The sequence below is a fragment of the Euprymna scolopes genome, chromosome 1, assembly GCF_053919585.1.
Source record: "Euprymna scolopes isolate OS-2025 chromosome 1, ASM5391958v1, whole genome shotgun sequence".
NCBI lineage: Eukaryota > Metazoa > Mollusca > Cephalopoda > Sepiida > Sepiolidae > Euprymna > Euprymna scolopes.
The window spans coordinates 63,794,709-63,809,603 of NC_136482.1; the positions used below are offsets into that span (position 1 = coordinate 63,794,709).

Here is a 14,895-nt window from a genome sequence, read left to right on the forward strand (position 1 = left end):
GTCCCAATTACGGTACTATCCATACCTATGCTATTAACGCCTTCTGACATACTGTGTCACAATATGGCACTCCATCAACAATACATTAAGACTCATTGTCTGAATTCTCATTCTGATATTAACACTTCTGCATTGGAAAATCAGCATGTTCTGTTATTTTGCTGGATTCTCTTGTAGTTTTCCTTAATAACCTCTGTAGTAGGGATTTCCCATTCTTTGATAGATGCTGCTTGGAAGTGTTCAGCATGCACCTTCGTAATAGTCTGTTAACTGGTCTCTAATTCTATGAGAAAGGCCCAGTCTTGTCAATAATTACATAATACGGTCACCAGCACACATCTAGCTTCCTTCTCTTCTGATGATTTTTATAGTGAACTAAATCACCAATCTTAAACTACATATTCTGTTTTGCTAATTGAATCATCTTTCATCTTTATCCTTGCTTTTTTTAATATTGTTGCTAATTAAAGTGAAGGTCTAATGCATTTCTTGTAGAGCGATTTCATGATGTTCATCACCATAGTATACTCTACAAGGTCTCAGTATGTTATCTCATGGCAGAATAACATCTCTGTTATAAAGCAAGTAGTATGGTGAAAAATTTGTCATCTTACTCGCATTTGACAGCTGCCAATATCTGATTGATTTAAATGTCCCATGCCTGTTCGTTTTTCCTTATCTTTTTTGCTAAAACATCATGCATAGTTCTATGAAACTTTTCAACTTTCCCCCGTTACGTTAAGGATGATAGAAGCACTTAGTCACATCGTGTCCTCTGATGTGTTTTTCATTTTATTATTTTCGGGCCCGTTATCCGTTAGAAGCTGAAGTAGTGATCCAAATCTGTTGAAAATCTTGTCGATCAACCGATGCACCACAGTTTCTGTCTTTTTATTAGCGAAAACAAAAGCCTCCGGCCAACCACTATACATATCTATAAATGTTACTATATACTGGCTACCTGAAAGGGGGTAGGGCCTGGAAGCATCTAATGCCAGTTTAGCGAAAGGAGGAGGAGGCAAATCACACTCCTGCATTTGAGGTTGTTGTTTCCTCAGATTTCTAGTTTGGCATGGAACATTTACCTATATATTTATCTCCTTAAATAAACATGGCCAGAAATATTTTTGTCTGATTGTATGAAACGTCTCTTCCATGCCTATGTGACCATTGTCATCATGGTAACTACTCTTTTCTGAAGATGTGACGGTACGTATAATCTAATCAAGGGTTTGCTGTTGGATTGAGACAAGTAATAGACTATTTCATCCATTTACATGTAATTTTTTTGTTTTATTTTGGGCACTTTAATTTTGTATTCACATGTTCAAATCCAAAATTTTCTTTATCAGCTTTTTGTTGCCTGATTAAATCTATTCTCCATAACGTGGGTTGGTCATTAGCAAGTAACATTCCGATATAATGCCAACTCTTTCGGCTTGAAGAGATTTGAATTTATTGCACTTACTAGATAATTCCTATTATCTATCTTTACTGTAGGATCATCATTGCCCTGACTTGCATCCACAGTGTGTCACAAGAGATCTGCACGAATATTATCTTTTCATTTCAGCTATAGTATTATGCAATTATAACCAGCCATACTTAAAGCTACGTCTGTATCTTCTTGTTTTGTATGGGTGAGTTGAGTAAGTATTCTAGGGCTTTATGATCCATATAGATGATGAACGTTGCACTATGCAAGTATTGATTTAATTTCTGAAGGGCATAGTGTATACTGCCTTATGTATGGTTGACCATTGTGTATGTATGTCACTAGGCTTGTGGAATAAAAAGTAAATTGTTTTTCTACCTTTTTTATCCTCCCACTGATCATAAACTATTTGTGATGAACATGCCCAAATTCAATGATCAGAGGCATCTATATACAGTCTATAGTCCTTATCTGGATTGGGATAAGCCAGTATTACCGTCTCTGTAAGCATTGTTTTTAGACTCTCAAAAGCAGCCTGACATGCATCGTTCTATTGAAAACATGCATGCTTCCTCGTTAAACTAGTGGCTTGGCGATATTGGAAAAATTTCTAATAAATCGCTAGTAGTATGAGGTCATTGTGATAAACTCTCACCTGTCTTACAATGATTGGAGTCAAAATCGATTGTATAGAGTTGACTTTATCCAGGTTTGTTTGTATACTCTTCTTACTGACCTGTATACTCTTCTCACTGACAACTTTGAACCCTAGATACTGAATTTCTTTTCTTCATAGCTTTTAATCTACGATTATGTTTGCACAAACTACTTGGTATCTTATCTATGTGCTCTAAGTGGTCTTCCATTGTATTAGAGAATATTAATATATCGTCCAAATATGATAACACAAACTCTTCTTGCCCCTGTAATACTATCTACATCAATTCTTGGAAGATCTCGAAAGCGTTTGTGAGTTCGAACGGCATCACATACCTAGTAGCAGGTAAATGCAGTTTTCTCTTTATAATTTTTACTCAGTTTAATCTGTCGCTAACCTTTAAGTCTAATTTTGAGAAGTATTTTGCTGACCCAAATGAGGCCAATATACCGTTAATAACTGGTAATGTTTGGATGGATGTAATTGAATCAACTAAAATAGTATTTTTATTCTCATTTAGAGTGATATTGTACTTTTTCACTACATCATAGGATCTTTGAAGATTATAGTCATGTTCCTTTTGAGTTTTCCCAAGGCTAATTGGGATCTGGTGATAGGCAGACTGAAAATCCAAATTAGTGAAAATATTGTAGTTGGCTATGTCATCCACTATTTTAACAATGCTAGGCAAAGGATAAGCATCAAGTTTAGAAAATCTGTTTATCATATTGCCATTATCAACAATCATTCTTTTCTTATGGTTTTCATTGGACGCCACTAATACTTGAGCTTGCCATGGAGACACAGAGGGCTCTATTATGCCTTCTTTTAACATTCTAGCTGTTTCCTGCTTTATAAATTTAGTATCGGCTATATGTTGGCGTGATTTAGTAGCAATGGGCATTGTTTTAGGAGTGAGGTGCAAGAAAAGAGGTGGAGGGATATTTATGGATGGAAATTTATTACTTTTGTTAACAGCTCCAATAAGTTCAACCCTTGGACCATTAAGTTTTAATATCACTTTATTATATTTTAGTATGTAGAATATCTTTTCTTATAATAATGTCAGTAAAGAGATCTTTAATTACTTTTACTATTACACCAGAATGTCTTGGCAATGATTTCAATATGTTGTGGAGGATCTGCTAAAGCTGTTGATTTTTGCTTTTGGTATAATAAAGAGATTTCATTCTTTTGCAATATTTTTACTAATAAACATCCCTACACTCCCGCAAATGACCATGGCGTTAACAAAATAGCCATTTATTTTATATTTGGTTAATGTAATGTCTTTCGTTTTTGTTTCAAATCTGGCAAGACATAGTGGGGAAGATTCGTAAATTGTAGCAGCAATAACTGAAGCTCTGCATAATGTCTTTTTTTTTTTTTTTTCTTTTACATTTTTTTCACTCTGTGTTATGCACTGGACATAGTAGCAATGAATGGCGTGGGTTTCCACAGAAGAAACAAGCACTTAAATGTTGAATATTTTTCTGTATAATTGCTATATGGACAGCTTCCAGAGAAGTTGTGGCGGCAGTCATTGTATTGCTACTATTTTTTTTTTTTTTTTTTTTTTTTTTTTTTTTTTTTTGAGTATTCTGTTCTAGTGATCTAGCCATAACGTATGTTTCTTAGAGAGTGAATGAGGAGTTTTCAAATAGGCATTGATAAACCTAAACGTAGATTCCATGAAAAAAGCTTCTTTGTTAGAACTGCACACCTGTGGAACTCTTCCATTCTCCTGCTTTCCAGCTGACTATAATCTGGTTGTCTTCAAGTCCAACATAAACAAGTACTTGATGAGCCGTTCCACTTAAGTTAACAAATTTACCTAATTCCTATTACTAGCAATTACTATATTGTTCAATTTTTCTGGGCCTTGATAAGTGGTGATGCCTATGTAAAAAAAAAAAAAAAAAAAAAAAAAAAAAAAAAAAGAGATGATGCCGCTGATAAATGCATCCTATATATATTACCTTTTATTTTCCTTTGTAGTGATGGCTTAGAAGTTGCATGATTTAGCAAGAGCTTCTAATTGAAGTATAAAAGCATTGATATTTTGGGCAAGCTATTGTCTGGGAGTTAATAACTGATGTTTATTAAATATGAAATTCACCGGTTTTATATAAGCAGAATCTAGTGCTTGCGTAGCACTATAGTAGTCATTGGTGCCATTTATTACATTGTATGCTGCTGCAAATATAGTGTTGATTAGTGTGAAAATTTTTTTTACAAGTATTCTCGATCTTGCTGTCATTACTAATCACACTAAGATAATTTTTGAACATCAGTTTCCAATGATTTTACCGCCTTTCTGATTGTGGAGTTGTTGGTTTCATGTCAAATCTCTCTGGTAACAGTATTCTGTCTATTTTTTCTTCCACCTTTTAGCAAATAAAATTGTTGTAAATTCAAAAAAAAGCCAAGTCACACATTCCTTAGTAAAGGTTTTATTCACTAAAAGCGCACATCAAGAGAATACATGGCTTATATAATCTTTAAGATTCCTAGATAGGTTCAAGTTAATTGAGGAGGTGGGAAGGATGTTAAAACCATAACACTTCCAACTACTATTCTCATCTTCAGTTTCACAACATTTAGCAGGAAGATGTTCAAACATTCATTACTGGACCATGTGAATTCTGTCCATCTATACAGTTCACAATAGAAAAATAAAATAATAAATTATTGTTTCTAGCTATGATAACTTAGACTGGGTATCTATATCCCAGATCTACATCCTTATTCACTAAACCTTTTCTTCGTTTATTAGACCATATATCCATCCTTCGATGGCTGTTAACCATGGTTTTCCTTTGACGACTGTTGTGCCATGATTTTGTCTTCATTTCCATCTCTCGTTTTGGTCATATTCTCTATTGCACTGATGATTGCCAAAGGCACAAGCATGGGTTTAAAAGCATACAATCAATAAAAGTAACACAGATTTGCAAGAAAAAACATAAACTCAGATACAGTGTGTATAAGTTAATTATTCTCTGGGTATGTGTGTTGATACCATTATCGAAAAGGATTCCCAAACAATTGCATCCACGTTTTAGAGTTCCAGTGTATCAATGGGGATCCAACTAAGATAATTTGTCGAGGCATTGTCATTTGCTCTTCAGCTCATTTTATTGTCTGCTTAACACAATCTGCTGGCCTACTCCAATCTACTCTAGCCTGAACTTTGACTACTAAATATATTAAGTTTTGACAGAAAATCCTAAATGTCCTATCTTTGTCACCCAGCTGATCAGCGAAAATGACTGCCTCTGCTCATCCTCTCAGCCATTCCCAGTTGACTATCTTTTTTTTTTTATTATTTTTTTTTTTTTTATACATAGGCATCACCACATTATCAAGGCCCAGAGGCCACTCAAGGATAAGGGTTAAAGAGTGTACAGTAGAAATTGGACAATATAGTAATCATTAGTAATGAAAATTTGGTAAATTTGATAACTTAAATGGAACGGCTCATCAAGAACTTATTTACTTTAGACTTGAACACAACCATATTGTAGTCAGCTGGAAAGCAGGAAAACGGAAGACAATTCCACAGGCGTGCAGTTCTAAGAAAGAAGCTTTGTTCATGGAATCTATGTTTAGGTTTAAGCACAGATAAAGAGTGGGGGGAATTATTGATAGTGTTTACAGCTAGACGAGTGTTTCTTGTGAAAGTTTGGCGAGGGGGGGGGACCATAGATTGAAGCTCAGTTGAACACCTTCCATGAAAATAACGATACATCAGAGACAAACCCGCAACATCTCTTCTGTGAGATAGAGGTTGCAAGGAGGAGAAAAGGACATCTCCTACGAGGCTACGAAGTCTATTTTGAACTCTATCAAGGCAGGACAAGTCCTTTCTAGCAGCTCCTGCCCAGATGTGGCAACAGTATTCCATCCTTGGACGTACCTGGCTCTTATATAGATAGAGAATAGAATCAGCAGTGAGATATTTACCGGATCGATAGAAAGATCCCACCATTTTTCCAGCGGCCTTGGCAACAGATTTGATGTACGTGTTCCATTTAAGATCAGGAGTAATGGTCAAGCCCAGAAGCTTGTCAAAACTTGAGGCCTCCTGAAGAGGAAGCTATCAAAGAACTTGTCAGGTGTCATCCACCTGGAGAGGTTCAGTAGATTTTGACGGTCCAGTCCATTGCCTGTTGACTCCACTCACTGCTGATTACTTTTGCTATTCTTCCTCACATTCTCTAGAGTCCTAGCTCAGGTAGAGTGGTGGGGGGACCATAGTATAAAACATTCACGGTCATATTTCTGCTTTTCCAATATACTTAACTTTCTTATTCCACTGCCTTGTAACCCTTTTGTCCGCCCACAAGTCTGATCTGTTATCCCCAACAGTGCTTCAGAAGCTTCTTCCACTGTTCTTTCACACTTTCTGAAATGGATTTTGGTCTCTAAACTTGCATTGCATGTGTTAATCTCCACAATTTTCTTAAGGGGATAAACTTTCTCTTTACTTCATGTGCTTTCTTCATCTTCATCATAAAATGGCAACTAACTGGTCTACTTTACTTTTTGTAGGTTACAGAAGAATGACTTGTTTTTTCGTGGATGTTGCGTTGGCATATTTTGGCAGCTTACCTAAACCATCGGAATATGGTGAAATGCTCAGCCAATGCAGCAGACGGAAGTTAATAAAATATTAGTTTTAATCGTACAAAAATTAGAAATCATTAAAAATGAATCATTTTAGTAAAGCTGTGATGATGAATCTAGCAAGCTTACAGATTATGCTACGGTCGATAGAAAAAAGTATTTTTCATTTTGTCAGGAATGGAAATTAATCTGAAGCAGTATGAGATGTCAAGTATATGCAAGAAAATGTCTTTATTTTAAAAAGAGTATTGTGCATGATGGAATTGCTTGTTGATGCACAAATAACCAATGTAGGTAGCGGATCTCCTTGCATCATGGGACTTTTTTGTTCAAGTCATGTCTTGAAATTGGAAAAATAATAAAGATTATATACATATGGTCCCACAACATTGCAACTGTTCAAAATTTACAGCGAAGGTGCATCATATTTTTTTGTCTTTTATTTCCATTTTTTTCATTGAAATTTATACAATAAATGCAGTGTAGTGGTGGACGTATGTCATGGGAGTTATGCTCAAGGTTGGAGTATGACAATCTGTCTGTTGGGGGGGGGTTCCTCTTCCTACTATGTGCGCAGGCCATGCTTCTACTATGAAGAAGTGCTTCATGACTGAGGAAGAAACTGCCTGGTTCTCGAAAATGGTTTAGTTTGTAAAAACCAGATATTTGGTCTATGTGCACCATGGGGAGGCATACAAAAAGAAATTTGGCTTTCCCAGGTCGTGGCATCAGGCTTCTTTTTGGCCATGGCGAGCAGAGGAAAAAAGAAAAAGACAATCTGAGGAATACAGTTTGTGAAAAAACCGATGTGTAAAGAGAAAAAAATATGTCTATATATTTTTTTTGCGTGTGTGTATATATATATATATATATATATATATATATATACACACGGTGGGCCATAAGTCGCGCACCAAAGTATTTGAAATAATTCTGATAGTAATAAACGTTATTTATTAAAACCAAACTTAACCAATAAACTGAAAAATACGTACATGCTGATACAATAATAAAAGATGTATCTTATACCCAAAGAAAAGAAAATGTATTTTGCCCTGCAGATTTTAGTTTCACATCACGTAATTCTTTGGTGTGTGACTTATGGCCCACCCTGTGTGTGTGTGTGTGTATATATATATATATATGTGTGTGTGTATATATATTATTTTCTTGTGTATATATAGATAAATACTTGTTTTTTTTTTTTTAATTTTTTTTTTTTATTTATATGGACTGTAACGGAAAAGGTTGTGTTCTCAGTGTCTTTTTTCTTTGTTTTTAATTCTTGCCACGAGTAGTGAAAAAAAGATGTTGGACAACAGAATAAATCTGCACATAATAATGGGCACAGAAGGTGGGTGTTTGCAGAGAGATGCGATGAAAAGTATATTTCCCTTTTTTTTTTTTTTTTTTTTTATATTTAAAAACTTTTTTATGGTTGTAATCAGCAGTGTCTCCTTGGCAACAATAAAAGCGTTATATTTAAATGTAGAATATTGGTAGATTATCAATCTTCTAGCAGTGATAGCAGTTTTTTTGTGACATTTCATTGAGCGTTGGTCGGTCACCAATCTTGTGATGGGTGCCTTCTTTTTGGTAAGTAGAGGATTTGAGAGATAGTCGCATGATCTCCTTAGCCAAGAAATGAGTACATGAAATTCACAGATTATATTTACAACCAATGTATTAATTACAGAAATTGATACGAGTGTAATGTGAAACGGTTCAATACAGAAGATGCATAAGAAAACATTACTTGCGTGATTGTTTTGAAAGTCTTTTGTGGGAGTTCAAATGTTTTTTGCATGAGTGCAAAACCTGAGCATAGTTTTGACATGTCTGCATGATTCCAAATCCAAGGACGAAAGAGGAATACGAATCAGATACAGAAGTGAGATGTATTACCCCCTTGTGGCAAAGAATGGCATTGCCATAATTAAACAGCGATAATTATGATTACCTTAAAGTCATCATTTTGTGTTTGTGTGCGTGTGGATACCCATCTCTCAACCGACTGTTTCGTTCACATGTGAAATTACAATGTTCAAAAATGAAAAGATGGCTGTTGAACAAAAAATTTCACAACTCCTCACCAATTGCGATAAATTTAACGTGAACTGTAATTCATGACAACTTTCAACATTTCTGCTTTCTCTGGATTGTCTAAAGCTTGATTCACTTTTCTCCCCAGTTCGTCCCTTTAATCAACACTATCTGCTCATCTGCAAATTACTGCCATATGTACATAAAGAACCTATCTACAAAATCAGAGTTTTCTCTCATCTGACAAGCCAAACAGGTGTAGTCGTTTGCATGAATAATACATTCTATTACAAAAACAAAGCTCATGTAACCATTTTTAAACTTATCTTTTTGGCAAGGATTTATTTAGCCTAAACATTTAAACATTCATTGGATTAAAATCTTAATTAGGTTAAAATTTTGTTTTCAACATTTTTACTAATCTCCTCAATAGAATTAATTTATGACTTGTTAATCAAATTTTTCCTTTTTCTTTTTCAAATATTTGTAGATTTTGATCTTCTTATAAATCCCAAAGATTTTCCAGATATTAAACAAGGAGATATCTTGGAAATTTATAACCCAGATGTCAACTACAGGTAACTCTCTTTTTATCATTATCTTCATCCAAATACAAGGCTTTAAGTTTAATCTGTTCTAATGCAGGGGTCTCCAAAGTTTTCAAATGGGGTGGGGTATATTGCTGACTTTTTAAAGCTATGCAGGACAAAATAAAAATATGACCAAGGTGAATGATTATAAATTAGGGTTAATAGACCATTTATTTCCAAGGTCTGAATCAGTGCTGAATTTTCTGTTAAAAAAAATGAACAGTCGAAAATCCTTTTAACTCTGTCATTATTTGTTAGTATTGATTTAGAGCATGAAATTTTTGTACATTTGCAAAATTATCCAGGACTCTTGTTTTTCCATGCATGATGTGCATAGATGCTAGTTTCTTGGTAATCTGAAACTTGGCATTTATTTCTCTGAACAACAACCTCAACTCCAACAGAAAAGCTTTTAAATTCTTTTGCTTTATCTTTCAACTGTGACACAATATTTCTTCCAAGATTTTCTGTTCTACGAGCAATAGTATTTGCAGAAAGTAGTAGCAAGAATGCATCAACTTTTTCTGGACATGTTTTCTTTGCAACTTCTGTTAGACATTTTTTAATAAGTTTGCCATCTGTAAATGGCTTATCTTTCTTAGCCAACATGTGCACCACATAAAAATTGCTGCCTCATTCTCTACAATTTTCTTTGTAAAAATGGACTGCATTGATGGCAAATTTTGAAGTTTTCAAATTTCTCTTTTCGTAGCTACCAAGTGAATTGCAAATAATGTGATGAATGCTTTGTTTCATAATGTCATTGAATATTGTACTTTACTGCAGTAATGTCATTGCATATAAAGCACAATGCCTTATCATCTGATGCTGTTTTAATAACAAAATAGTCCACATTCCACTGTTTCTTAAACTCTGATATTTCCCTTTAGACGGCATAATTTTGAATCTGTTTCTTCATTTCCCAGAAAAGTTTAACTTACATTTTCTTCAAAGTGCATTGAATTTTCACTGGTATGCTACTCTGTTGGTCAATATATACATATACAGAAGGACATGTTTTATACTAGTTGCACATTAGCTTTGTTTTTTAGAAAAACTCTAAAACCTCATTCTTTTAATCATTTTCTGAGTAAAAAGAAAAGTCCCCACATTATTTTCACACATTTCCATTTTTAAAATTTTTCGTGAATACTTTTACTTTTTCCATAAGCGCTCTACGGGCTAAAGATTTTGATGGGCCAGATCTAGCTTTCAGGCTTATACTTTGGAGACCCCTGTCCTAATGGATAAGTGTTTTTGATATTGTTGTCACACAGCATTTGTGGCTTGAAAACTAAATATTTTGTTTTTAATAAATGTTTGTCTAATTGTTTTCGATAGCATTTATTTAAAATATTTATTTTTTGTATGCTTTTTCTTCTTCTGTAATCTTACTGATTAGAAGTCAAACTTTAAATTAGTCTGCTAAAATGCTCATTATAAACTTTTTTTCCCCTCTTATAAAATATGCAGCACAAATGTTTTTAATTTAAAAAAATTTAATTTTAAGATTTTATAATTCTGATGGGGAATCAAAATCATTTATATATTTTAAGGGCGAAAACTCTTTTGTATCTTGTATTTATCCACTTTTACTTGAAACCTGATAGTATGGGATTGAATTCTGACATTAGTGCTACTGATCATGGTCCAACAACATATTAAATCCACTATTATCATAGTTTGATCTTCTATTCTTTTAAATAAATGATTTTAAATTATTATCACTTAATCCTTTTCATCTGTTTTGTTTGTACATTATTTTGTGACTCCCAACTACCAATATCTATTTTTACTTGTGAGATTGAGTTAAAATTTCTCTTATTTTGAAGCTCAATTTAGAAATTACAAGTGCTTATTCTATTGCCAAAAATTTTAGAGTTTAAATAGAATGGTAAGGCATTTACCCCCCCCCCCCCAATATAAACACTACACAATCAGTTGCCTGATTACAGGAAAATATTTATTACTTGAATTGGAATTCATTGAGATGAGTATTATTTATTGATTTATTTTATTGCAGACTGTTATCCCCATCTTTTTAGTTGCTGTTTCTCTGCCCTTGGTCAGCAGGTAACCGCGACAGGATAGGAACTGCGAATTCGCATTGCATTCTCAGCAATTACTGCCTTTCCATAGTTGTTGTCGTCTCGCCACGTTTTTGGCCAAGTAAGCCTCTGGCCGGCTTTGGGTAGGATTGAAACCGCTATCTTTAGACAATGTTCATGGGGCAGTGGATAGACGTTGAATCTCTACAGTTCTAGGTGAACATTGTCTGAAGATAGCGGTTTCAATCCTAGCTGGCCAGAGGCTTACTTGGTCAAAAAAGTGGAGAGACGACAACTATGGAAAGGCAATAATTGCTGAGAATGCAGTTAGGAGATTCACAGTTCCTATCCCGTTACAGTTACCAAGGAATAGTTGTTCGAAACGTTGTGAAACAACAACTAAAGAGATGAGGATAATAGTCCGCAATGAATCTAATCCGGAAAACGTTTGTTTAAATACTTATTAGGTATGCCATGTAAATCTCTGACTTAAGACAGTTTAGTTATTTCCCCTTTTCTATAGATAACGGAAAGTCTTCTTGGAGTGACCTGCTCATAGTTGTTGGTGTTGAAGTGGGTTTTGAGGAAGGAGTACATAACATTGTGGCACAAGTTGTCTTCTTTTGTTTGATAAGAAACTGTCTTGTTCAACAAAAGCTAAAATACATGCAAAAGAAGGATTTCTTCACGAAATACCTATTTTGGTAAGATATAGACATATGGTCTATATTTACAGATTTACCTAAGGAGAAACGGCCCCCACCTCCGACGTTTTTGTCATTACTACAAAATATAAGAGAATGGGTTTGACACTTGGTAATAACAGGTATCAGTGGAGTAAACAGATTGAATATAATAGACACATTGGACAAAATTTACTTGATGCACGAAAATACAATGGCATACATGTCATTTAAGGAATTTTATTCTTACAAGAGGGTGGCCAAAGTTAATATAAATGAATTTTTCTGTATCAAAAATTACAGAAATTTCGAATTCCTCTACCATAAAATCTGACTGAATTGTTATTTACTCTTCTCCGTAACTTGACAGTGATATTTCTCAAAAATTCAACTTTAATTGCAATTTTTTTTCTTCTGCATATCTGGACTTCGCTATCTGTAAAAAAACAAATTTCCTCTCATAGTTTAAACTCCTCCATTTCTTGTTGAAATTAACTTGTGATCTAATTAAGAAAAATATATATAAAAATATATTGGACCATGTGCACGATTTTTAACACGTTCCGTATCTTTCGTTTCAACCATCTGTCTGTCCTCTCGCCTTAGCCTTGTTAGGGCTACTGATTTGTTGATATGCAAATTAATGCATATCTAAATACAGTTGGCTATTTTTCAGGTTATATTTGGTATGTAAATAAAATTCAATCTTTCCTCTTTCTAATGATCTTTCTTGTATGATTTGTTTCATGCAACTATTTTAATGACAGTTTTATATTGACTTTTTCAACACCAAATTTTTAGTCCTATTTTAATGTCTATTCCATTCATGATTTCGCTTTGACAAATCATGCCATCTTATATAAAAAATTATGCTTCAATTTTATACACGAAGTATGAAATTTTAAGTTTTTTCATAAAAATATGTAGAAGGTTGGAAACTTTTGAATAACATTTTACATAAATTTAATTTTGAAAATTGTTTTTCATATCAAGGTTTCACCTATAATAATAATAAATAGGATTCGTGCAGATCTTATGTAATACAGCATAATGATCGTTAGTGATGGAAATTGAGTAAAATTTGATTATTTAAGAGAGCACCTCAGCAAGAAGTTTACATTGGACTTGAAGACAACTGTAGGGTGGAACAATAAAAGTTTTGCCCTAGAGAAAACAACACTATAGCTTTATTTAAAAAATTTATTGAAAAAAAATCAATTCAGGTAATTTGATTATGTAATACAGCTGACATCTATTCAATGTAGCCGCCTACAGCCTTAATTACCACCTCAATACGGATCCAGAACTGGGAGCATGCCTTTTCCACAAGCGCTGCTGGAAGCTCTACGGATGGCAGTGATAAGGCTGGCTTTGGTGTTATAGGAGATCATGTTAGTAATGTTTTCAATGTATGACCAAACGAAGTACCCAGTGGGTTCAGTTTGGGGGAGGTGGGGTGCCAGTGAGAGAAGAGTACAAAGTTGTAGCACTCCTTCTGAAACCAAGCTTGGGTCGGTTTGGACTTGTGGGCCGGTGCAGAGTCCTGCTGCCACACACAGGGTCTGCCAGTGGCCACCTGATTGCACTAGGGAATCACCACACTCTTCAGCACATCTAGGTACACTTTAGTGTTGACCTTCAAGCTGACTTTGAAGATGTGAGGTGGTATGATGTGGCCTTCACTTGAAAACACACCAAAGACCATAACCATAGCCGGAAACTTTTTCATCACCTTGGGCATGTCCCTGTTATTCGTGACAATCCATCAATGCATTTTGAGGGTGCTGGAAATGGTCCTGTTGTCATAATTTAGATAGTAGTGAGCATTAGTTATACACCGGTGCATTTTAGACGATAGAAGGCTCTTGGGACTTGTACAAAACTGGCCAACTAGTGGATGGTCGGCAACAAAAAAAGAAAGCCTGTTTTCATCAAATAGAAATGGAATCATATTGTCTTTTCTATGGCAATATTGATATCACCAAACGAAAATCATTCAGAATTTAATAGCCAAGCCAGTTCAAAAGCACCTTAATTAGAAAGTGCATATGCAACATTGTAACTCTAATGACCAAAGGTGAACAATTGCTCTCATAATCATGACAAGGTGAGTGGTAATCTGATAGAACAGGACCCCTCGACATTTGAAGTCTTCATCCGAGCAGCAACCATTTTGTGAGCAATTACCAAGTGACCACTCGTAACCGAAGAACAGCTTAATTCAGGAACGTCACCAGCAGGAGGTGAAGGAGTATACTTTAAATGCCAATCTGCTATTAATTTTTCTGTCAATTGATAATATGAAAGGAAAATGCTTACCAAAAAAAGTGTAGATAAAGGAAAGTACCGTGTGTTTAGGTGAAAAATATAGAGTAGCTCACAGACAATAGCAAGATTGAAAAAAAAACTGTATGGAATGGTGTTAAGTAGAAATCGCTATCCTATGAAGACTTCTGGTATACATGACTGGAAGTGGTAGTAGATTTGAGCACGAGTAAAAATTCTAATTTCTTGAATGAGGCTTACCTGTTAACTGTTGAGCTAGAAAATGTAAAAATTAATGAAAATGAATGAAACATGCATATTTTCCAAAAACATGCATCAAACATCGATTTAAATCTGTTGAAGCATATTCACATATGTGGCTTTCAAATAGAAATCTATATTTGTCAATGAAATTCACTTTTACTAAAAAGATAGCATGGTATAACAATAACAGATGATAAATGGCTAGTCAAGATTAAATGCTAATTAGGTCGAATTTAACAAATTTGACAAGATAAATTTGTTAGATAACCTCTTGCATTAT

The 14,895-nt window shown here is 34.4% G+C and overlaps 1 protein-coding gene across 3 annotated transcripts in view; it reads left to right on the forward strand.

Annotated features, from left to right (window-relative positions):
- LOC145300993 (GATOR complex protein Iml1-like) overlaps window positions 1-14,895 on the forward strand; it is a 204,016-nt gene that overhangs the window by 17,225 nt on the left and 171,896 nt on the right. For all 3 annotated transcript variants that reach the window (XM_080144538.1, XM_080144559.1, XM_080144549.1), the window contains exon 2: window positions 9,256-9,343. In XM_080144538.1, the coding sequence (XP_080000664.1) occupies window positions 9,256-9,343 (88 nt within the window). The remainder of the gene's footprint in view (window positions 1-9,255; window positions 9,344-14,895) is intronic.